The following is a 22,891-nucleotide window of genomic DNA, read 5'->3' on the forward strand; positions in this document are numbered from 1 at the left end:
CTGTGCCACCACTGGCTCCCCTCCATTTTTGTTCACAGAACTGTAGAGTTGGAAGGGACCACAAGGGTCATCTAGTCCAACCCCCTGCAATGCAGGAAACTTTTGCCCTGTTAATAATTACTTCAGTTTAAATCTTTATACATATGAAACCACGGGACTCATTCATTATTAGTAATATTTACAGCCATCAAAATGCACATTTCTCCTTTTCAGGAAGGGACACGCACTTTGTTTTGTTCAAATGAAAAATAAATGTTTTCACAAACTTGGAAAGTTAAAGAATGAACAATAACAATACTAGGTCCACCAAATAATTTAAATAGCAGACAAAACTGACACAGATTATTCAAGGCAGCAATAAGGAAATGCACCCAGTAGATTGTGGTCCCTTTTCTGATGGGATTGCAAATTATGAAAATGTTACATGAGGGTTTGCACCATGATTATTGTTATTTTCTGGTTCTTGGATGCCTATGCTCATCCTATGCCAAGTACAAAAAACAAAACAGGGAGGGGTGGCAACTAAGAGGACAGGATGAACAAAACCTCCTCTGATGAGAAATAAAAAAGAACCCCAAAACAATTCTAGTACAGGCTTGCAAAGCCGTTAAACAATTTCCTGTCTCAGATTGGAGGCATTTGGTCATTGCTCTTCCTCTCGTTTTAAAAAAAGAACCAATCAGCTCATCTGCAAAAGAAAACCATAGCAACCTCTCTAAATAAATAAATAAAAATACTCGCTAAAGAAAAAGAAAAGATGGACTGAAGGCTAACTGCTCACATGCCCAGAATATGTGCATGCTGGGACCATCCAAGTCTGTATAATGACCCCAGCTAGAACTTCAGCCATAGCTAGAATTGCATTCATCCCACTTCTCACACCAGTGTTACATGCCCCTCCCAATCTCTGAGTGGTGCAAGATTCTAGGGGTCCAGGTGCTTACCCAGGATCTGTGTTGAATTATATGCCTCCTCTAAACTTGTTGCTCTTCCTCATGCTCTATCAGGTCTATCCATCTTACTCCTCAAACTAAGCCACTCTCCCCCCCCCCCCAACACAAAGCACTCCAGTTCCACTTTACCCATTTAATGGGGAGGGGGGAAACCCCAGTCTCAAGAGTCAAATGTCACCCTCCAGCACACTCCCTTTCTTTCTCTCTTGTTCTCTCTTTCTTCAGGTCAAATCCCCTCTTCCCAGGCCACACCCAACCTCGGTGTGAGAGTCAAATGTCACCCTCCACTGTGAAAAGCACAATGGAATGGGATCCCCTTGATGGAAGTACCATGCAGCTGGAGTCCTGATGCTGGAGGCTGCGTGGTGCTTTCAGAAAGGGGATTCCTCCACACGGAGCTGCATTTCCAACTAATAAAATAATGAGAGAATGCAATTAAAAAGCTCAGCGTCAGATAATGGAAACAGTGGGCTGCAAGGGTTACATTCAAGTCTAACCATTTCTGACAAATACAAAGAGTACTGCCTGCTTGGCACAACTTCATTTAAAGCTTGGGTGGTGGAATAGAAAGCGCTGCCTCACCCAGGCTTCCTGCATTCATTATTTCCTGTGCAATCAATGAACAAATGCCCACGGCTGAAAGCTGCTTTCAGTAGACAATTCCTCCTCGGTAGGGCAAACATCTTCATAGATGGCAGGGACTTTGATTACTAAAGGTCACTGAGGAGGATTAGCAGTCCAGTCCTATGAATTTAGGAGTCCTTACTCCCTAATAAGTGTGTATAGGCCACAGCCCAGGAATGGGTGGGTTGAGGGCAGGATATCCTAATGATCTTCCACAAATGACTTGGTGAAATAAAGGCAAAAAACCCAGTACGTGAGTTTAAAAATAATTAGCTCAAACCAAGTGCCTCTCTGGAGAACCATGTTAGCTCTCTGGAGATTTTCTCTTAGGAGAGAATGCTATTAAAAAACTGTAAAGTCAGGCATGTTCTTTTCAAGAATATTAAGTGAGGCATATACAGCCACCTCTTGCAAGGCATCTGCAATGACTTACGCTCGTGGTTACTAGACATGAATCTTGTGACTGCTGCCAGTCCACAAGCTGTTTCCTGCAGGCTTGCGTCAAGAGCAAGAGCTCAGCTCTCGGCAGGAAACTCCCTTCTTTCTTCTTCCTGTGGTAAAGTAATGCCTTTCCATCGGCAGCAAGAGGTTTTGAGAAAGGTATCTGCAAACAATGAAGTTCCAACTCCACAAAACAGAGACATGTTCCATCCATAACAGAAGTCACCCCCACTTCAGGAAAAGCTAAGCCAAATGAGAACACTGCACAATGCTTCTGAAATTGGGAACATCTCCAGGGAAAGGAAGTTGCATAGTTAAGGCTACTTGCAATGGCTACTAACCCTGATGGGTATTGTTCTTTCTCCACTGTCAGGGATGGTATGCTTCCGAACACCCATTGCTGGAAGCTGCAGGAAGGGAGAGTCCTACTGAGCTCAGGCCCTGCTTGTGGACTTTGCACAAGCATCTGGATGACCATTGAAAACAGGATACTGGTCTAGAGGCTTTTCTTATGCTCTTGCAGCCACTGAAGTTGCCCTCCTATTTACTTGCTTACAGCAACCATACAACATCTATTTAGGCCAATTGTCGGGGCGACTGGAGCAGCCCAACAACTTCTGGACAGCCACAGGTTGCCCAACCCTGATTTTGTGGCTCTCCAGAGGAAGATGCTCTTTATCCCTTCCCTTCAACACTTACCGTAATTCTGCGGGCAGTTAGTCTGGCTATTGTGACTTCTTACTAAGACCTTGAAGAGAATGACTGCAGCGTTTTGGGTGGGGGGAGTGGGGTTTGTTTTAAGTGTTGAAGCTCATGTTAACTGTGTTTGGCTGGACCCACAAAGGAAGTATTGCTTAACCAACTTCTGCATCACGTTGGGAAATAAATGTGAATAGAAGGCAAAGGAAAATAACCCCCATAAAGGAACTAGAGCAGAGAAGGGGGAATCCGCTTAGCAAACAAAACATGAGAACCAACACAACATGCATATATTAATTCTGCTATTGTGTACTTGTACAGTTTGGAGCAAGGATGGGGCACCTGCAAACCTCTATTATGTTGTTGGATTCCCATCAGCCCCAGTCAGAAATACTGGCTTTCAGCTTTGTTGCTGTACCACATCTTCAGAGTGTGGGCTGGGACAGCCAAGCATGCAGTTAGACATCATCATTCAATTAGCAGGATGTTTTTTTAACATAGTTTCATCTTCTGTTTTAGATTTTTGCAGTACCAATAAAATTGTTTCCCTGTGTTTGCCTTTAATTTGCACCAGCTAAGTTTTTCTCCTCTCCTTTTTTTCAAGATTTGTTCTCTCAGCCGCATCCCTTTGCATCCTCTGCCTTTTTATTGACTCTTGCATTTGTTGATCTTTGTCTACTGGTTCTTTTTCTTGTGTTGGTAATACTGTAATTCCATTTCTCTCTGCCCTAGTGGGGTTATGGAGCTGGGCCTCATGCGTGGGCAAATAACACAACAGTCACAAAACAATTAACCCAGAAGCACCCCTTTCCAATTTTAGGTCTCCATTGTTCAACATGGGGTTAAGAGGAGAAAGAATTGTTTATCCAAAGAGAAAGGGATCAACATAAGCAACATAAAGATGAGAACATTGCATTGCTCTGAGATATATGATAATAAATCACTATTTTTATGAGATGCATAAAAGACAAGTCTTTAAGGAAAATTACAAAAAATAAGGGGATAGATTAGCCAAGCAACTGTGATGTAAAGTTCTAGTAACAACCATTAACGCAACGGTACTAGGGGCAAGAATTACACCAGGCAATTTAGGGCTAATTACACCAGGCAATTTAGGGCTAATTACAAAAAATAAGGGGATAGATTAGCCAAGCAACTGTGATGTAAAGTTCTAGTAACAACCATTAAGGCAACAGTACTAGGGCAAGAATTACACCAGGCAATTTAGGATTCATTATAGAAACTAAACTCAGATGTACCATATATTAACTTGGTTCCTGCTCCTGACCACCCTTACTTAAGAAAGGAAATAAAGGTTACTAGCAGGCAACTCAACAGCCATTTGCAGTCCACATAACTAGTTATTAGCACACCCACCTACATATTCTCACTTCAGGCATTTAGCCTGTAAAGACTAAACTAAATCTCTTCCAGTTGCTCCTCTGCCTGCAAATCCAAGCTGCAAGAGGATGTAGAGAGTTCCCCAGCACCAGCAAGATCATCCACATTTCATGCTGAGGGACATATGGTGGCCAACGATTAGTTCTATACTTTTATTAAACTACACACCCCTTTCTGCACAACTGCACAGTGTATCCTCTTTGGAGGTTTACTGAAAAAACTGGATTCTACAGGTTGCTATACACATAGTAAACTGCTGTTTTATACATTTTTGGAGCTGCAGATCATTTGCTTCTACAAATTATAGTAAGAGAAATACTGTGTTTGAGCATGTGATGTCCCGGCATTTCTTGATGAGATTGCTGAGCCAAGGCAGGCAGAAAACGATATTTAGAGGCACAAGGCTAAGGAGACTGTAATCTCATTGGCTTGAATGAACTCCATTCCTCCAGATGGAAACAATACACAGGTAATGGTGTGATCTGCTGAACAAGGGTTTGGGTCAGGTTACATTCACATCTGATGCTATAAACTGGTTAGATCATGGGAGACCAGACAACCTCTGCCTGCCTTTGAGTCAGGATTATTTTGCAAGCAGCATCAGATTAGACGATTGAAAGTTTATGTATTCCAGTTCTACAAAATAAAGTAGAAGGCATTCATTTCATAGAAAAAAGGAGAGCATTCTTTTAATCCTCAAAATAACAAGTAGTGGTCCAACAACAAATAGTTTCTTATTTTTACTTAAATATGTGAAACTAACATTCAGAGCCCGGGAGAGAGAGAGGAGCATTTGAGAAGTTTAAAGGGAGCTTTGATGTACTTCAGGACCATGTTCATTCTCTGGTAAAAGGTTCATATGTATGCTGCAAAAGGAACAACAAAAGCTTCCAGTGCTTCCTGAAGCAGCAACACTCGTAAGAGTATGATGCACATTTCTCAGGGGATCAGTGGTGCACATGGAGTGAATGAGTGATCCAAGCAATAAAAATAGACTGAGCCACAGGGTTTGAAACCCAGAGTTAAAACAAATCAGGTTTGAAAAACACACCTGATTGGGACTAGGAGGGGGAGGGGAATTAGTTCAGTGACGCTATAAAAATTATTGTACCCAGCTGAATTACACAATGAATTAAGCAAAGACCAAGATGCAACAGGAGAAATGTTTTCTCAAGCTGCGAAATTATTAAGTATTTGAATGCCTCTTGCCCTTGCAGACGGATTCAGCTGACGGAGAGGGTAATAATGAGAGGCCTGATGACAGGAAACCATTCAGTCATGCTCAGCAGGCTCAGCTCTTAACACTTTGTTGTAGAATAATGGCACAGTCACAAATGAAGAAAGAGCCGTTGCTTTACAACTCTGTTCACCAGCAATGCTTTTGGGTATGTTTGCAGCACGTCAAAGCTCCTCTTTTGCAGTAAAATATTGCTTCCCATCAGGAAGGGAACATGAAATTAAAATTGGTGGGGGGTGCTAATAAAAGGACACATTAGGTGCTGAATGCAGAGATTAAGGGCAGGAAGAGTGCATGCAGGCAAGACTTTTTTTAAATTCCACAAGGCAATATATAGCTGCACTGAGATGCACAGTACAAGAAGACAGACAGAACTTCCTCTTCCCACTGGTAGAAGGCAAACTGCCTTCAGCAACAACTGGCGTTCTCCACCTATCTCCCTCCATCTTCACATTATGAAGGCAGACTCTTTCTGCCTGTAGCCTTGCACCTGACTGCCTACCTATGGTTGTGTTTCTGCTGCTGCTTTAAGCCACACAGTGCCTAGACCCTGCAAGCAAAGCAACACACCTGCCAGTTGTCTTAAAGTGACAGTCTATCAAGGGGAAGTGCTCCAGTTCTGTCGGCAGGAAGCCCTGGGTTCATTCAGTGCAATTTCCAGTTACAGAGTATTAGGCAACAGGCATAGGTAAATTCTGTGAATTATAGCTCAGTATTGTCATCCTTGGGACGCGGGTGGCGCTGTGGGTTAAACCACTGAGCCTAGGACTTGCCGATCAGAAGATTGGCGGTTCAAATCCCCGCGATGGGGTGAGCTCCCATTGCTCGGTCCCAGCTCCTGCCAACCTAGCAGTTCAAAAGCACATCAAAGTGCAAGTAGATAAATAGGTACCGCTCTGGCGGGAAGGTAAACGGCGTTTCCGTGCGCTGCTCTGGTTCGCCAGAAGCGGCTTAGTCATGCTGGCCACATGACCCGGAAGCTATACGCCGGCTCCCTCGGCCAGTAAAGCGAGATGAGCACCGCAACCCCAGAGTCAGTCATGACTGGACCTAATGGTCAGGGGTCCCTTTATTTATTATTGTCATCCTTGATGGATAAGACTACCACTGATCCAAATCAATGTAAGGCAACCTTTAATCTGACATCCTGACCACCAATGCATGCAGAAGATAGGTAAAAACACCTCTCTTCCACCCCCTTAATATTTACAGTTCAGGAATCAGGTGATGCACACTACCACTGCGCCAAATTGATTGAAACCATTTTTTTAAAAAACAAAACAAAGCAGAACAGGTCTCCACTCCCAGTTCCATATGCTGAACACCCGGTTCTGTCCATCCTATTCTATTCACAAGCAGCAACTGATGTCTTTTCCAAAGCTTCCACACATGCACGCAAATTTATTCAGTTTATTCAGTTGGAGGAAATGGGCCAACACTTCCCCCTTTTACAACATGTCTGAACAGAAATGGAGCCAGCATTTCATTGAATAAAAGCTAGAAGGGGGTGGGGGTAGCTTATCAGCATTAATAATCACACATTCAAAAGCCAGACCTCAGCCTGAAGCTAGGTGTGAGTCACAGACAATCCAACAGAATCCAAAGACTAGGGCTCCCTCAGAAATGTGAGGCCTAGGCCCTGTCTAGATAGAACCACCCTTTGCAGCAGGTGGAAAGGTATTAAAAGTCGCCATCAACAAGCCAGGGGCCAGGTGGCATACGCTGCCACTAAAAGCAGAGATCTAGCAGAATATTTAGCAATGGAGCTTTTAATGATTTTGTCGCATGCCAAAATTCTCGAACCAGGCAGTAAGTGCAGCTATTACTTCTCTTCCACAATGCTGCAACAGCTACAAAGAGACGCCTCTTTTTTCCGAACTGAGTGTGTGCACTGAAGTTCCTACATGTGAGAACTCTTTGCACTCCCAGCTGAGTACTATACAAAGGAAAACTCAAGGAGAAACCCCTTCAGAGCACACAAAAATTCTTCAAAGAGCATTTCTCTTGAGACTGCATTACCTGAGCCAACAGCCAGAAACAAAAACAGGCCCATCCTCCATGGCAAAAAAAAAAAGGGAAAGCAGAAGAGACTTGGGAAGCTATCAAAAAGAGGAAATGATGATGCACATGATAATTATGTATGATACATATAAAATTGTCATCATTAGCATTTTTATCCCACCTTTAAACTGGAAATAAGCCTCTCTGAGCAGCTTGCAAAATCCAATGAGAAGACATTCCTTGCCCTCAGGCTCACGCAATTCAAGAGAATTGGGGCTGGGAAGTACTAAGGAAAAAACCCAAGCTAGGGAACTAATCCTTACTTACAAGATCTTGTAATGAACAGGCAGAATGGAAGGAAATTGTGGAAAGGAGTCAAAAGTTGCTGGTGGGTTTGGCCCTGCTGCTCCACCCCTCTTGCTCTCCTGCAGTCTGATGGCATGGCTTCTGAAGAGGCCAGTGGAGAGAGAAGCCTGATTTCAGCTGGGCTCTTGTAGCAGAGCCAATGAAAAGCCCCTGAGCTGACAATAATGCAATCCCTTTTTTCAGGTGAAGGACAGAGGTGCAACAAGCAACCAAGTAATAACAAGCCACGAATAACTGCTATGAAGGAGATTCCAGAGAACTTTGTAAGATTTGCCACTCTAAAGCAAGCAGGGGGCATTTCCAGCTGACCATGGGTTTACCCCCTTCCCCTGCTTTCAGTACAGTCATACTTTGGAAGTCGAATAGAATCCATTCTGGAAGTCCGTTCGACTTCCAAAACACTTGGAAACCAAAGTGTGGCTTCTGATTGGCTGCAGGAAGCTCCTGCAGCCAATTGGAAGCCGTGGAAGCCCTGTCAGACATTTGGGTTCCAAAGAATGTTCACAAAACGGAACAGTCACTTCCAAGTTTGTGGCGTTCAGGAGCCAAAACATTTGACTTGCAAGGCGTTTGGGATCCAAGGTATGACTGTATTACAAAGCAGCTATGCAAATGAACATTTTGGGGGTAGCTGCCCACACCTCACCCAAGATTCTTCAGCTCACAGAGACCTGGCATTAAAAATGAGAGACTCCTCCTCCTCCAATAAAATCTCTCAGTGTGTGGGGAGAAAAGAGAGGTGAGTGTCCAGGGGAATATAATATACCAGAAGGAGACTTATGATCACCACTGGCCATCTGATAACAGCATTACAAAATCCCAGTAAATTAAAATATTTACATTCAATATTAGTAGGTACTGAAGGGGAGACATGTTCAGGGCTTCAGAGTATGTTGCTTAACCGCATGGGAGAAAGGGTATTTGCAGCTTGAGCCATTGCTTGCAACATATTCAGAATGCAATTATATTTGACAGTTTTAATATTAAATGCCATTCCTTAGATAAAACTCTACACAGTTCCCAGAAGGCAGGGTCAACGTCTTCACAGAATTCCTGCAAGGCCTCAAATACACAATTCATGGGGAATAGTTACTGACATTGTTAGTATATATGAATTATATTAACTTCTATCACCACAGCAGTTGGTTCAGACAGTTCACAGAGAGCCATAGGGGAAAACTTTCTGTGAATAAAAAGCATACATCACACCACCATGAGTAAGGAAGAGGCATCAGACGTAGACTCATACTAGCGATTACCGTGACGCTAATAATGAAGACCCTCCGAAATGCATGGCCCAAAGAAGATCCTAACTAAGTGGCAGTCAATATGAACCCTCTAAATGAAGGTATTTCTTGCTGAATTCTTTTCAGCCCCATTTGGATATTTATTTATTTGTATGCAAGGAGAACAAAAACAGGAAGAAGAGCAAGATCACAGTCAAGCCCTGCCTCCTCCAACACATCACCTTTATCCAGTTTAGAGGCCCCCATGAGTCTGGCGCAGACTCACAAAATGTTCCTGGATCAATTGAAAATCCTAGTTAGCAGGGGTTCTTCTAATTTTCATGGGGAGCCTCCACAGGTGGACACCCTGCTTCAGAATTCCAGAACTCATGGAGGTCTCTAAACTGGGTAAAGGTCATTGCCTGGGCAGGGCTTGGTAAAGTGCTCCTGCTCCCTCTTAAATGTTCATTTACATGCAAGGAGAACATACACCCAAACAGGACTTTAGATCAGTTCCTGCCCCAGAAAAGTGGGACACAGGGCAATCCAAGCAACAGAAGCCCAATCCTCTCAGAACAGGATGTCATTTGACATGATAGTATAGACAGCTTTTTTTTTTCTCCTTTTCCCCAATACAGTGGTACCTTGGTTTAAGAACAGCTTAGTTTATGAACTTGGATTAAGAACGCTGCAAACCCAGAAGTAGGTGTTTTGGTTTGTGAACTTTGCCTTGGAAGAACATGTTCCATTTCCTGTTGTGTGTGTTCCATTAGTAAATTGAGTCCCCCACTGCTATAGGAAAGCACGCCTTGGTTTAAGAACGCTTTGGTTTAAGAAGAGACTTCCGGAACAGATTAAGTTCTTAAACCAAGGTACCACTGTACTTCAAACTGACAGGACTGAATGACAACAGTGGCTAAATGTTTCATGCAACATGATTGCTGGTAAGAAGCCTCATGTGGCAAAGGTTAACAGAGAAATGCCTGCAAATCTATCTATTATTGCTGGCCTCCACAAAGAAACTTCTGCTCCTACAATCTATCAAAATGCTATTGTGTCACTGCAGTAAAATGTAATTTAGCCCGGTATATTATTAACCATCCAAGAGGAGTGTAAAACCAAACAAGGTAAACACAAACAAAAAAGCCTATTAATCTCACAAACCTGATCTGAATGGGAATTTTGAAAACTCATTAAACATTCCATGAAACCAATTCCTAGACTTCCAAGTGGTCTGGTGGGCAACACCAGATTATATGCCCCAGAAGCCATTTTTTTAGGTCTTTGCTTAATAGAACCAAGACCACCAAGATGCTTTCAACAGAACAGTTTGTGAGTGACTAATTCAACATGCCCAATACTTAGATATTAGGTAAAGATTATGCCCTTTTTATTACTCCTGGTCCAGATGGCTCACATTAACTATTAGCACTTGTCACGGCGACTGCTGCATCAAACCCCTAGCTAGCAAGAAGTTCTTTGAATTACTTCTGGTTGTGTTTCCTGTGTTTCTGCTCTGGTTGCAGGGAGCAGCTGCTATCAGGAAGCAGCCTTAGCTACCTATTTACAACATGGGTGCAGAGAAAAATTGCCCATATGTGTCTCCATTTTGCTCTCTAACTTTGTTTCATAAATCCTAGGAAATGGAATTCTAAAAGTTTACTTTAGTAGCAGTTTTTTTGGGGGGGGTGTATGTATGTATCCCCCCCTTTCCTATTTTTCCACATCCAAATGTAGAACAGCAGGTTCGACAGCAATTTCAAAAGAAACATTTCATGTTTTTAATGGGAACATTTTTATTGGTTTAAGGTTATAAAAACACTTCAGTTTTCTAAAACCTCACTTTGAAGCCTAATTTGATCTAACAGTTGCAACATCTGGACTCAGCAAAACCAAATGCACAGGTCAAATGGTTTGTTGTGTTCCCAGATATCAGATTTGGAGGGGAAACAACAATAGAGTTCTAAGGCAGAAAAGAATTTCATCACTGATCTCTTCATTCCTTAGACTCTCCTCAATGGCTATGATGGGACCACAACTACTGGAATAGATTTTTTAATAGTGAATTCCTCCTCTGCTTTGTAAACCAGCCTTAGAACCTGCTTTGTATTACTTAGTTTGCCAGTTTGTGTATGTTTGGCCCATAGGGCCAAAACAGAAAATTAACCCTCCTCAAACACTGTGCAGAAAACATGTATTATCCCTGCATATCCCATAGTTTAGGAAATTAGGATAGCCTCCAACTCAAGTGAGTTTTGGTGCAGTAGACAGACATGAGCTCAAGCCTCCAAAGCAGAACAGAATGGTATTGAATTATTCTTGTAACAAGCAGCTTACAAAAAGATAAAGAGGGGTTGTCTGTAGAAATACACTAGGTGCCTATTTCAGAATAAGTTGATTATTACAGCAATCTGTAGCTCTGCTGAACGTATTAATTACAAGAAACCAGAATCTGAAAAAAGAATTTATAACCCAAGGACCTGAAGCCTGAGCAAGCGACAAGCTCCTAGTTTTAGCCTCTACCTAGCAGAGGAAACTGCGGCTCCAACCACTCTCTCAGACCTATTGAAACAAAGGCAGTTTAAGGATGGGGCCAAACAAGAGCAAGACTGTGCTTCCCTCTCCTATGACTAAAACAGCTTCATAACCAACGGTACTCCCCTCGGATAAAAACAAAAAGCATTAACTGAACACATTCTTGATTATTTTCTTTGGAAGAGACTTCACCAGCTGCTCAAGATAGCTGTGCTGCAGTCAACATGTATTTGCTTCACACGAGGAAAGGTCCCATACCCCACACCCCGAAAAAGAATTTATCTTCTAAAACAAAACTTTCAGAAATGGGGCAGGGAGAGAGATTGCTTAGACCGATACCATGGTCAAGAGGAAAATCTTTCTAGTAAACCAATGCACGAAGCCTGTAAGTGCTTGAGGAAGTTGGAGCATCACATAGATAATTACATGCTCTATTATTTGCAACAGATCTGAGGCAGTAGAAAAATAGCTGTACAGTAGTACCTCGGGTTAAGTACTTAATTCGTTCCAGAGGTCCGTTCTTAACCTGAAGCTGTTCTTAACCTGAAGCACCACTTTAGCTAATGGGGCCTCCTGCTGCTGCTGCGCCACCGGAGCACGATTTATGTTCTCATCCTGAAGCAAAGTTCTTAACCCGAGGTACTATTTCTGGGTTAGCGGAGTCTGTAACCTGAAGCGTATGTAACCCAAGGTACCACTGTATAGCTTCTAAGAATGTCTGATTGATATGTATGCAAATTACAAGCTATGGGACTTGCTGCCACAGAAAGCAGCAATGGCCCACAACTTGGATGGCTTTAAAAGAGGATTAGACAAATTCATGGAGTGTAAGGCTCTCAACAGCTACTAACCCTAATGGCTATGCTCTGACCTCCAAGGGTGGATGCAGTATACTCAATACCAGTTGCCTGAATCCATGGGGAGAGGAGAGAGCTCTTCTGGCTCAGGTCCTGCTGCAGGTTTCCCACAGTCATCTAAGCTGGACACTGTGAGTAGATGATGCTAGACTAGATATGCCACTGGTCTGATATAGCAGGGCTGCTCTTGTGTTCTTAGCAGTTTGCGCTCCTATGTATGCCTATTCAGAATAAAGTTCTGCTAAGCTCCATGGGACTTTCTCCCGAGGAAGTGTGTATAGGGTTATAGCCTAAAAGATTGGGTCTTTATGAGAAAGGTCCATAGGTGCTTACTAATATCCTATTTTAGTGGCAACTAAGAATTATGCATATATCTGGAAGCTGACAAAATGCAATAACCGTCTCATTAATATTTGCATAGCTAGTGAGAATCATGTTTTACTCAACCTTAAAAATTTAGTCACAGGAGTTTTACTTGATAGATCTCCATAATGGGGGAAAAAACAATAATTATAATGAAATAGCATTAGAATTAGCATCTTTGGTTTTAGATAATGAAGCAAGAATCGTCTTAGAAGTGGTATTCCCCTTCAACACATCTACAGTTTTTATGAATATTTAAAAATAATTTAACACATTTTAAAGTCAGTGTCCAATTAAACAAGACACCTTTTTTGTCAATCGAAATGTTTCAACTGATAATAAAATGCTACAGACCTAGTTTCTAAGAAACCTTGTATAACTAAGAAAGTGCATAAATCAATAACTGCCAAGTCTTAACAATAATATTCATTTTGGGAAGAACTATTAATATATCATTGAACTTGATCATGTCAATGCCGTGTCAACCACTTAAAATCATGCACACAAAATTACTACAGACCCTCTCAGAAAAACTTAAGTTGTGGTTTGATGTTCCAGGAACACCAACAAGGCAGAGACTGGCAGCATCTATTTATATGAAATGAATGTGTGACAGAGTGTGTGGCTATGTTTATACTCAAATCTCCACCCCTCATCTGTTGTGGCCATGAGAAATTTGGAAGTTTTTCTGTTTTAGATTAAATGAACTTAGGCAGAATGCCTTAGCTAGAGGAAAAACCCAAACTGAAACCATAGTTTATGAAACTGCTTTGTTTCAAAAATAAAAATAAAATCAACCAGTTTAGGGCTCAGATGTAACACTAAACCGTGGCAAACCTAAAATGAAAATGGAAGATTCCAGTCTCACAACCACAGAAGGGAAGCAGAATACATGTCCCTGAAGCTTGCTGTGGTTCATCCTTGTGGTACACAGGAACCTAGCCTCTGTACACACAGGTCCTGCTTTTTGAACACAATGCTTTCCCAGGAAATCATTTGTTAGGCAAGTGTTCTCATAACGAGCTGACGATTTCCATTACTTCCTATGGGGAAACTTCTAATCCATGATTTCTCCCATCTCTCTCCTTTCTTCCCTCCCATTCTCCACCCTTCCTTCCATTGTGTCTGCCTGAAACTGCTGCAGTCAACCAGCAAACGACAAAGGAAAAACTGCTTTGCTTGATCTCTCCTGTTCCAATTTGTCCGATTTTTTCTCCCTCACTCCGTGGTTTCTGTCCAAAATGGTTGCAACTGACCAACAAAACACAAACAAGTAAAGATGTGGACAAACTCTGGCTGTTTGGATATCTGAACCAGCCATTTGCGTAGTGAGATTTGGGTATAATTGTTTATGTTCACATAACTGAGATTTTGGATGACAAGCATTCCTATAGTGGGACCTTCATGTACCGGTACTTACAATTCCAACACCAGTTTTGTTCAATACTTTGCTCCTTAAAGCCCATTTCAATAATATCTATATCAGGCATAGGCAAACTCGGTCCTCCAGATGTTTTGGGACTACAACTCCCATCATCCCTAGCTAACAGGACCAGTGGTCAGGGATGATGGGAATTGTAGTCCCAAAAACATATGGAGGGCCGAGTTCGCCTATGCCTGATCTATATCTTTTGGGTGATGGTTTCAGGAAATAAATATATACACACACAGAGAGAGAGAGAGAGAAGAAATCTGGAGAGCTGCTCACTTTGCATTGCAAAAGAACATATAAATTTAACAAGTTGCCAAATCCTCTACCATCACAAGACTACTTCAATTACAATCCAAGAAATTAATTTGGCTGAAATGATTCTACATTGTTTGTTGCCAGAAAAATGATTTCCATGAATCTGGAAAGAAAAACTTAAGTAAAATGAATACTTGATGCATTTGCCTTCCCCATCTCATCAGTAGTTTTTCTTTTGGCTGCTAAGCGGAATTCAAGATTTTTCTTTTCAATATAAAAATCTTGGGTCCTCAAGAGATAGAAGCATACCAAGCACATCAGAAATGGCTAAGCCAATTATTTTTTTAAAGCTGTTTACTCACCCCCAAGAGGCAAGCCAAATTAAAAGAGCTCAGACACAAAAGCCACAAGGGGAAAGAAGCAAGTAAGGAAAGGAAATTTCTACTATGAAATGCTGTTTGCAAAAAACCTTCTACAGGCTTCATGGTCCAGGACATTCATAGACACTTTTCTTTGTTTCAAACATACATTATAAATAACAGAGGGGGAAAGACAGGAGAGGAATTTCTGATGTGGCAAAAAAAAAACCCTTGACATTGGTTATTTTTATCTTGTAAGGTCACAATTCTCAACCCACTTATTACGAGTCACTGCACTGAAGTCAAGGTGACTACTTTGAAGTAAGTGCTTTAAAGATTACATCCTTCAGCAGTTCTACACATCTTCTTAAGGCTATCACAACACAGCTGGAAAGTTTCACACCAACACAGCATCATTGAGGGGGGTAATTTATAACGGGTGCATTCTACTGTACATTGTGTTCCTTTTTTTAAAAAATGGGTAATTTCAATATTCCCCCAGATTCTGGAGGTGGGCGATTTGAATAGACAATGTTTGATTTATTGAGCCGCAATAGTTTCGGGATATTAACATATGGCCCTGCTGGAATTGATTATTACAAAACTAATAAATTTCATATATGTTTAATAACGAACAAGCCTGAATTCTACATAATGCAAAGTAAAAAGTGGAAGGGTGGTTGTTGTTGTTTTAAAAAATAGTTTAAAACCAGATGAGCAGAAAGTGTCCTGAAATGAGAGGTTTAAATCACACGTTGGTTACTTAGCAGCACAAGGGTCCCTACTTGTCTGAGAACAGCAAAAATCAAGACAATAAGAGCCTTTTAAAAGACTGCTGAATATGCATGAGGAGCAGAAATCGGAAAGTTTTAATATGAAAGAGGATATGCTGAGAACACCTCTGAAGCAACACCACAAAAAAGTTGCCAGCATGATAATAAGGAACTAAAGCTGTAGTCAAGTATCTGAATACTTCAGCTACTTTCCTGAAAGCAGCCAAGGTGCATCGACAGGGAAAAATAATACTTGTGCTGAGCAAGCTACTGCCGTCCTCTGCCCAGAAACCCGATTGCTTTGTATATATAAAAAGCAAAACTTCCCTCCACCCTAAGAAACTTCAATATTGTATATGAAGGCTCACATTTGATAATGCTGATCACTGGCTGATGCTCATCTTCCACTAGAGCAGAGTTTTCCAAACTTGGGTCTCCAGGTGTTGTTTGACTACAACCCCTATCATTGCTAGCTAGCAGGACCAATGGTCAGGGATGATGGGAACTGTAGTCCAAAAACAGCTAGAGACCCAAGCTTGGGAAATCCTGCGCTGGAGCAGTTCCACTACCCACTCCCACTAGCTTTTGTTATAAATAATAATAGCCATAGGTTATGTCTACTTCTTCAGGCATACCTGATGCAAACCTTCCATTATGTATGTACAGTGGTACCTCGGGTTAAGTACTTAATTCATTCTGGAGGTCCGTTCTTAACCTGAAACTGTTCTTAACCTGAAGCACCACTTTAGCTAATGGGGCCTCCTGCTGCCGCCTCACCGCAGGACCACGATTTATGTTCTCATCCTGAAGCAAAGTTCTTAACCCGAGGTACTATTTCTGGGTTAGTGGAGTCTATAACCTGAAGTGTATGTACCCTGAAGCACCACTGTATTATGATTGCAGGCTGCTGCTATCTTACCAACAAGCCCACCCTCCTCTTGTGGAACCTGTTTCCTAAAGAAGTCCACCAAGCTCCTGCTTTGATGAGCTACAGTAGTCTTTGGGCTCTGGCCATTTGCTGTGCAGTGTGCTGCTGTAAACATTGAAAGGTTAGACCCCAACCTGGTGCCCTCCAGATGTTTAGGACAACTCTCCTAAGCTTCAGTGCTGTGGTCCAAATGCCCAGGTTGGGGAAGCCACTGTTTTATGGTATTTGCTTCTGGTTTCATTGGATGGTTTTGTTCTGGTTGGAAAGCTGCTTTGAAAGCTGAGCAGAATTATCATTTTCAAGAGAGAAAGCCAGCCTCCTAACAAGGACTTTCTGATAAACAGACTAATGGAGCACCACTCCAGTCATGACAAAGGCTTTAGCGGCTTCCCTGTTGCTGCTGTTTTAAAAGTCTATTTAAAAATTTTACTTGCCATATTTCCTGCGCTTTCTTGTAATGACTTGAAATTAACAAGCAATCCCAGGGTTTTTGTTTTAACATTAAGTGCGCAATTAGTATCCAGGCAGCAAGGAGTCTTGCATGACTGAATCATTTGCCACTGTTCTCTGTGAATTACAGCCTCTCCCCCTGCCACCCCCCACAACCATTTCAAGTTAATCTCAACAATTACCCAGTTATGCCTTAGCATAAAAATAGGCTGTTAATAAATCAGGGATTCAACACCATTTTACTTTTCTAATGAGAGAACAATGCCCATCAACTTTTTTGAAGTGCTGTGCACTTTTCAAAAAGTACTGTTATATGAGCTTCAATCTAATGGTTAAGTTGAACCATTAAATTGAACATCTGGACTCCAATTCTATTCCCACTTATTTGGGGGGTAAGATTCATGCAACGCAGTGGGACTTGTGTAAAATTACATGCCTGTTATCTAAATTACAAAATGTGGCAATCCAAAGATAAGGTGACAAAACAGTCTTTGAGGACAACAATATTTAACCCTTGCAAGTGAATAAATTACTGCTTTTGTCCCTACCAAAGCAAAATGTGGATTGTCACCTGCCTTTATCTCCATTAATGTATGGGAATCCACATGACACCCTCCTCATCCCAGTGTTGATCCAGACCTTCCTCCTCCTCCAAAGTGGATTTTACAATCCTGGTTGTTTTGAACTTTCCAAGAAGTGGAAATTTTGGCATTTATCTGTCTGGAGATAAAGTGGAAAAGCACATCATCGGGGGTAAAGTCAAACCATTGGAGAGTTACAGTGCCTACTGTGGTTTGAGAGATCATACAGAAGAGACATGTTTTATTGTAGCTGGGACAGATTTAAGTATTCGGTTTTGCTGTTTCTTCTCTCTGCACTCCTCCCAGCGGTCATTCCTCCTCTGGTCACTGGAATCATCTGCAAGGGATTCCCATATGGCAGGGTTAATGTTGCAAACCTTCATGTCATGTTTGCAGACATCTTTTTAATGCATAGTTGCTCTGCCAAAGGGCCTGGTGCCTGAAGCCAGCATGTTCTTGGGGATCCTGCCATCATTCATTCTGTGTACATGACCCAAGCAAGTGTAGACGTCGCTGAGACGGAAGTGCAGACATGCTAGGAATGTGGGCTTGGAAGAACACATCTTTGTTTGAGACTCTGTCCTGCCATGTGATGCCCAAAATCTTCCTGACACAACAGATATGAAAAACATTGCGGCATCATCCCTGGTGAGTGCAAGTTGCCCACGACTCACTTCCAAAAAATCAGTATGCTCCACATTCAACAAGCCTGGCAGACCTTCATCTTGGTATTGGTCATTAACATCACATTCTCCCATACCCTTTTGGAGAGGCAAGCCACTACTGTAGCTGCCTTGACAATACGTTTGTCCAGCTCAGTGTTGATGGAAATGTTGTTAGTTACGATGGAGTCCAGGTGGACAAAATTGTCAACCGCCTCAAGCATGTGGTAGCCAATGCTGATATGTGGAGTGCTGGTGGCATCCTGACCCAGGGTGTTTGTCTTCGTCTGGCTGATGGTGAGGCCGAACTCCATGCAAGCTTGGGCAAAACAGCTGATGAGTTTCCGTACAGCTTCCTTGGAGTGCGCTGTCAAGGCTGCATCATCTGCAAACAGGTTGCCAGGTTGAACAGACCTGAGACAACACTGGGATGAGGAGGAGTTAATATGGATGCTCCTACATTAATGGGGAAAAGGCAGGTGCAAATCCAAATTTTGTTCAAGTGTGGACAAACCCAAAGAGGTTTCTTGTGAATTTGCATGCTATATTTAAGTGACAGACCAAAAAATAATATTTGATTTCCCCAAATCTTCTAAGTAGCACAGCTAATTCACCGCTAAAAGTGGGGGGGTCCCCTTTTCATTTTTTGTTTAAATACATGACATGGAATGCCAAGATTTACATGCTATTGCCTTCTTTGTTTTAAAGAAAGGAAAATGCAAAGGTTAAATAGCGATTGGAGACCAGACTTGCCCTCTACTCACAGACCCAAAAACCCCGTAATCTATTCTACAGATTCTGCCAACAAAATTCAATGGAACTGCTTTGGGTGTTTATCCACATTAGCCTCATTACAAACTCTAAGCCTGAAAACTATTAAGAAATCCTACAATCTAGATCACTGCCACAGGGATTTATCATACTATTCAGAGGCAATTTTGTTCATCAACTTGCACAATGAAGTAGTTTATACTAGATTAGCAACCATCTCTCATAATGAATGTCCTGTTTCACAGCGGGGGGGGGGGAGAGAACAAGCACAGTGATTTCTAAGTGCAGCTGCAGTCCTGAGCAAACCATAATCAACCAATGGCCTCAGCACCATTTGGTAAAATGGGAGATAAAAACTGCCGCAGCTCTCAGGTACTAATCAAGCAATCATATTGAGTGTTACTAATGCATAGTTTCCAAAGGGGCAAGGACCTTTGGAGCTAGTATGGTACAGTGATTAGAGTGCTAAACTAGGAACTGAGACCCAGGATTCAAATCCTGTCTCAGCCACGAAGCTCATGGGTGACCTTAGGCCAGTCGCTGTCTTTCAGCCTCACCTACATTACAGGATTGTTGTGCTGCTAAAATGGAGATGGGGAGAACAATGTGTGCTACCTTGAGATCCCCTGATATAAATGCAACAATAAATAATAATTTAAAATAGACAGTGGTCTTATGTGTGCTTACCTGGAAATAGGTTCCGCTGAAATAAAATGGACTCCCTGCCAAATAAATGGGCTTGAGATTGGGTTGCCTGATTTACTTTTCAAGCTCTGTGTTGCTAGATGCTGAAGGCACTAAACTTACTCCTGCTGCTTTGTGTTTGCCTAAACAGAAAGAGATGTCTTCCTTTCATTGTTTCGTGATAACTCTCTTGTCTTGTTCCCCATTTTACCCTCCTTAAAAAAATGGCTTTCATTTTAGTCAACTTCTGTTAAGCTGCCAGCAGCACTCTTTTACTTCCTGTATTTTTGGGTTAACCACCATAACAGACTGTCCCAGCTGCCAGGAAATCACTATAGAACACAATTTGAGGGTTTGTGAACTAACGATGCAGTCAAATATACTTCTAAGGTAAAAGGACCCCTGGATGGTTAAGCCCAGTCAAGTTTGTCCACAGACAGCTACACCTCTACTCAGAAGTAGGCTTAATAAGTTCAATGGGCCTTACTCCCAGCTAAGTGTGTATAAGATTGCATCGTAGGGCTGCAACACTTGCCTGGAAGTACATCCCACTAACTTAGGCAGAATTTACCCATGGGTTAACATGGATAGGAGTGGTCTACAGTTCACACTCTTTGGAAATATTACACAAAGGAGACAATGGAAAGTTGTTTAGGAGACTCAAAATCTACTTTTACTCTTGAAAGTCAGGAGACAAAGAGCTGTGGTGCCAGAAGATTAATTAGTCGCTTTACAAAATCCTCTCTGAAGGTTCCAGGAGAAAAGAACTTTTCATTCTGGACTGAAACGTTGCTAAAAACCACGGACATCATTGAACAGAACAGAAGAGTGTTTTAGAAACAGCAATACGCATTGCTTGGACTGGTGTGAGAACTAGAAAATGAAAACACTCAACATGTCAGTTCATGTCATGTACATTACTCCCTCCTTTTTCAAATGATTCCCCGTCATAAGATCGCAGCAGAAAATAAAATGACATTGAAGACATTGATCCATATGACAAAATAAGTCCAACCAATCACTCCTTTTGTGTTTCCAGGCTAACTGCTCAAACCTAAACATACAGATAACCCACAGCTACTTTCATGTATGAAAATACAGTACAGTAAACGAGTCCAGAGAGCTCCTAAATTTTAGATGTTGCATAGCATATGAAAATATTATGCACAAAATATTGTTCATGTGAAGAATCACCCAGAAGCACGCTAAGAGTCCACATATTAATCTTTACTTTGGTTTTACTTCTCCAAGCTTGCACAGTGATGAACTCCCAAAACAGAAAAAAAGAAGAAAAAGCGTGCAAGAGCAAAGTTTCATAGACAAAGCGGCCCTAGGCACTGAAGGAAACTAAAGACACAGAGAACTGTTCAAACCATCTTAACCACTGAGGAGGGAGAAACAGATCTTTAATTTTTTTACAGAGCAGAATGACAAGGAAGATTTACCATTTAAAAATGAACAGAGACCACCCTTCCATTTCCTACTGGGACAACTGCCTGCTCTCTCTGCAAGCATTCTCTACTTATTTGCAGTTTAGATTATTCTTTCCTAACACCACCAGGGCTGGCAAGGAGCAAAAAGTGGGGGTCGGCCACCGATAGAGTATCAAGACAACCATTGTGAGGACGTGAAAATGCAGGGGCATCTCAGCATGTGGACTTTGGGGAGATAATCATAAAGACCAGCTACTGCGAAGAAATAAGCAACTGAGGACTCCTATGCTAAATTTGGGAAAGCAAGTAGGATAGGAAGGGGGGGGGAGAGAAGAGGAAGTCTTAGTGGCAACGTATTTTACAGGAATTGCAGTGCTGATTCGAGGGCACAGCCCTTACAGTTCCTAGAGGGTGAGGAAACTATGTTCCACTGAGCCACGTTACATGGCTTTTGGAAAAGGGGGGGGGGTCCCAAGGAGAGCGCTGCCGATCTCCATTTGCCGCTGAAGGAGCCCAGGAGCAGAACGAGCGGCTTCAGAGTTGGGCGAAAAGGAGCGGGGCTCGGGCAGGGCCAGGGGTGGGGCGGCGGCCGCAGAAATAGAAGGGGCGGCGGGTTCAGAAGCCACGGCGAAATTCGGAGAGGAGGGTCCTGGAAAGTCCCTCAAGTCCAAGGGAAAAGGCAGGGGGCGCAATGCGGGTGGGGAGAGACTGAGCGGGGGGAGTCGGCGGACCTAGACGGGTGGGCGCTTCTTCTAAAGCGCGGCGCTCCGCCCGTTTACTTGGGAGTAAGCGCCGTCGAACTCCGAGAGGCTTCCTTCCGAGTAAGCCTTCGAAGGCTGGGGCTGCAGAAGGCGCCTCGTCGGGGCAAGGCGGCGCATTGGGGGGAGGGGGTCCCGCATCCCCGGGGCACGAGAAGCAGGGGGAGGGAGGGACACGACGGCGCGGCTCTCACCCAGGAGGAGCAGCTTCACCTCCCGCGCCGCTTTCTCGCCGTCCTCGCGGAGGTTCTTGTCGATCATCTTGGAGCGCTCGGCGGCCGCTTTGTCCTCGGCGCTCACGGTGCAGCCCATGGCGCCGCTGGGCTCGTGCCGGCCGCGGAGAGACTGTCGGGTAGAGCGAGCAAACGCGAGCGGAGCCCGGGCTGCCTCGGCTCGGCTTGGCTTGGCTTGGCTTGGAGCGGAGGGGAGCTGGCAACCGAGGGGGTGGGGCCGGGGGTCGCTGCCCCGCGCGGGCGGATAGGCGTCGTCGGGCAGGGCGGTGCTGCTCGCTGGCTTCCTCCGTTGCCCTCCGGGTGCCGGCGCGGCGGGCTCTGAGCAGCCTCTGGCTGGGGCGGAGGGGGAAGAGGGCGGGGATCCGGGGGGCGGGTCCGTTCCGCTCAGCCCCAGCTCGGCTCGGGCGGGGAAGAGGAGGGGAATTCGGGCGGGCTTGTCGTCAACGAGCCGAGGGAGGAGGAAGAGGAGGAGGAGGAGGGGCGGCCCCGGACGCGCAGCTCCGAGCGGCGTGGAGACGGAGGCTGAGGGAGGTGGAGGGCGGCGCGCGCCCCTGCCCGGGACTGGGCGCGAGAAGGCAGCTTGCGAAGGAGCGGGCTGAGCGCGCAGTGGCGACGAAGCGGCTGCTGCGGGGCCGCGCGCGCGGGTTTGGCGGGAACGGAAGGAGCCGAAGCAGGGCCGGAGGCTTGTGCGTCAAGACGCTCGTTCCGCGTTCTCTGAACGAGAATTGAGAGGAACTCGTGGCAGTATGCGCCGGAGCGGCTGCGAATTCGGGCAGCCTGGAACTGGGGGCTGCTGTAAAAGTCTGCCAATGGCCTGTTGAAACGGGAGGGGGGGGGTCGAAGCACGCGGAAAGTATATAGAGATGCCA

At 43.7% G+C, this 22,891-nt stretch overlaps 1 protein-coding gene across 1 annotated transcript in view; it reads right to left on the minus strand.

Moving 5' to 3' along the window:
- The window catches only part of GNAI2 (G protein subunit alpha i2), a 136,939-nt gene extending 114,275 nt beyond the window's left edge, over positions 1 to 22,664 (minus strand). The window contains exon 1 of the mRNA XM_083488765.1: positions 21,984 to 22,664. Within this exon, the coding sequence (XP_083344891.1) occupies positions 21,984 to 22,101 (118 nt within the window). The 5' untranslated portion in view covers positions 22,102 to 22,664. The remainder of the gene's footprint in view (positions 1 to 21,983) is intronic.
- Positions 22,665 to 22,891: the final 227 nt, after the last annotated feature.

Source organism: Podarcis liolepis, assembly GCF_965112155.1.
Source record: "Podarcis liolepis genome assembly, chromosome: 2".
NCBI classification, from domain to species: Eukaryota; Metazoa; Chordata; class Lepidosauria; order Squamata; family Lacertidae; genus Podarcis; species Podarcis liolepis.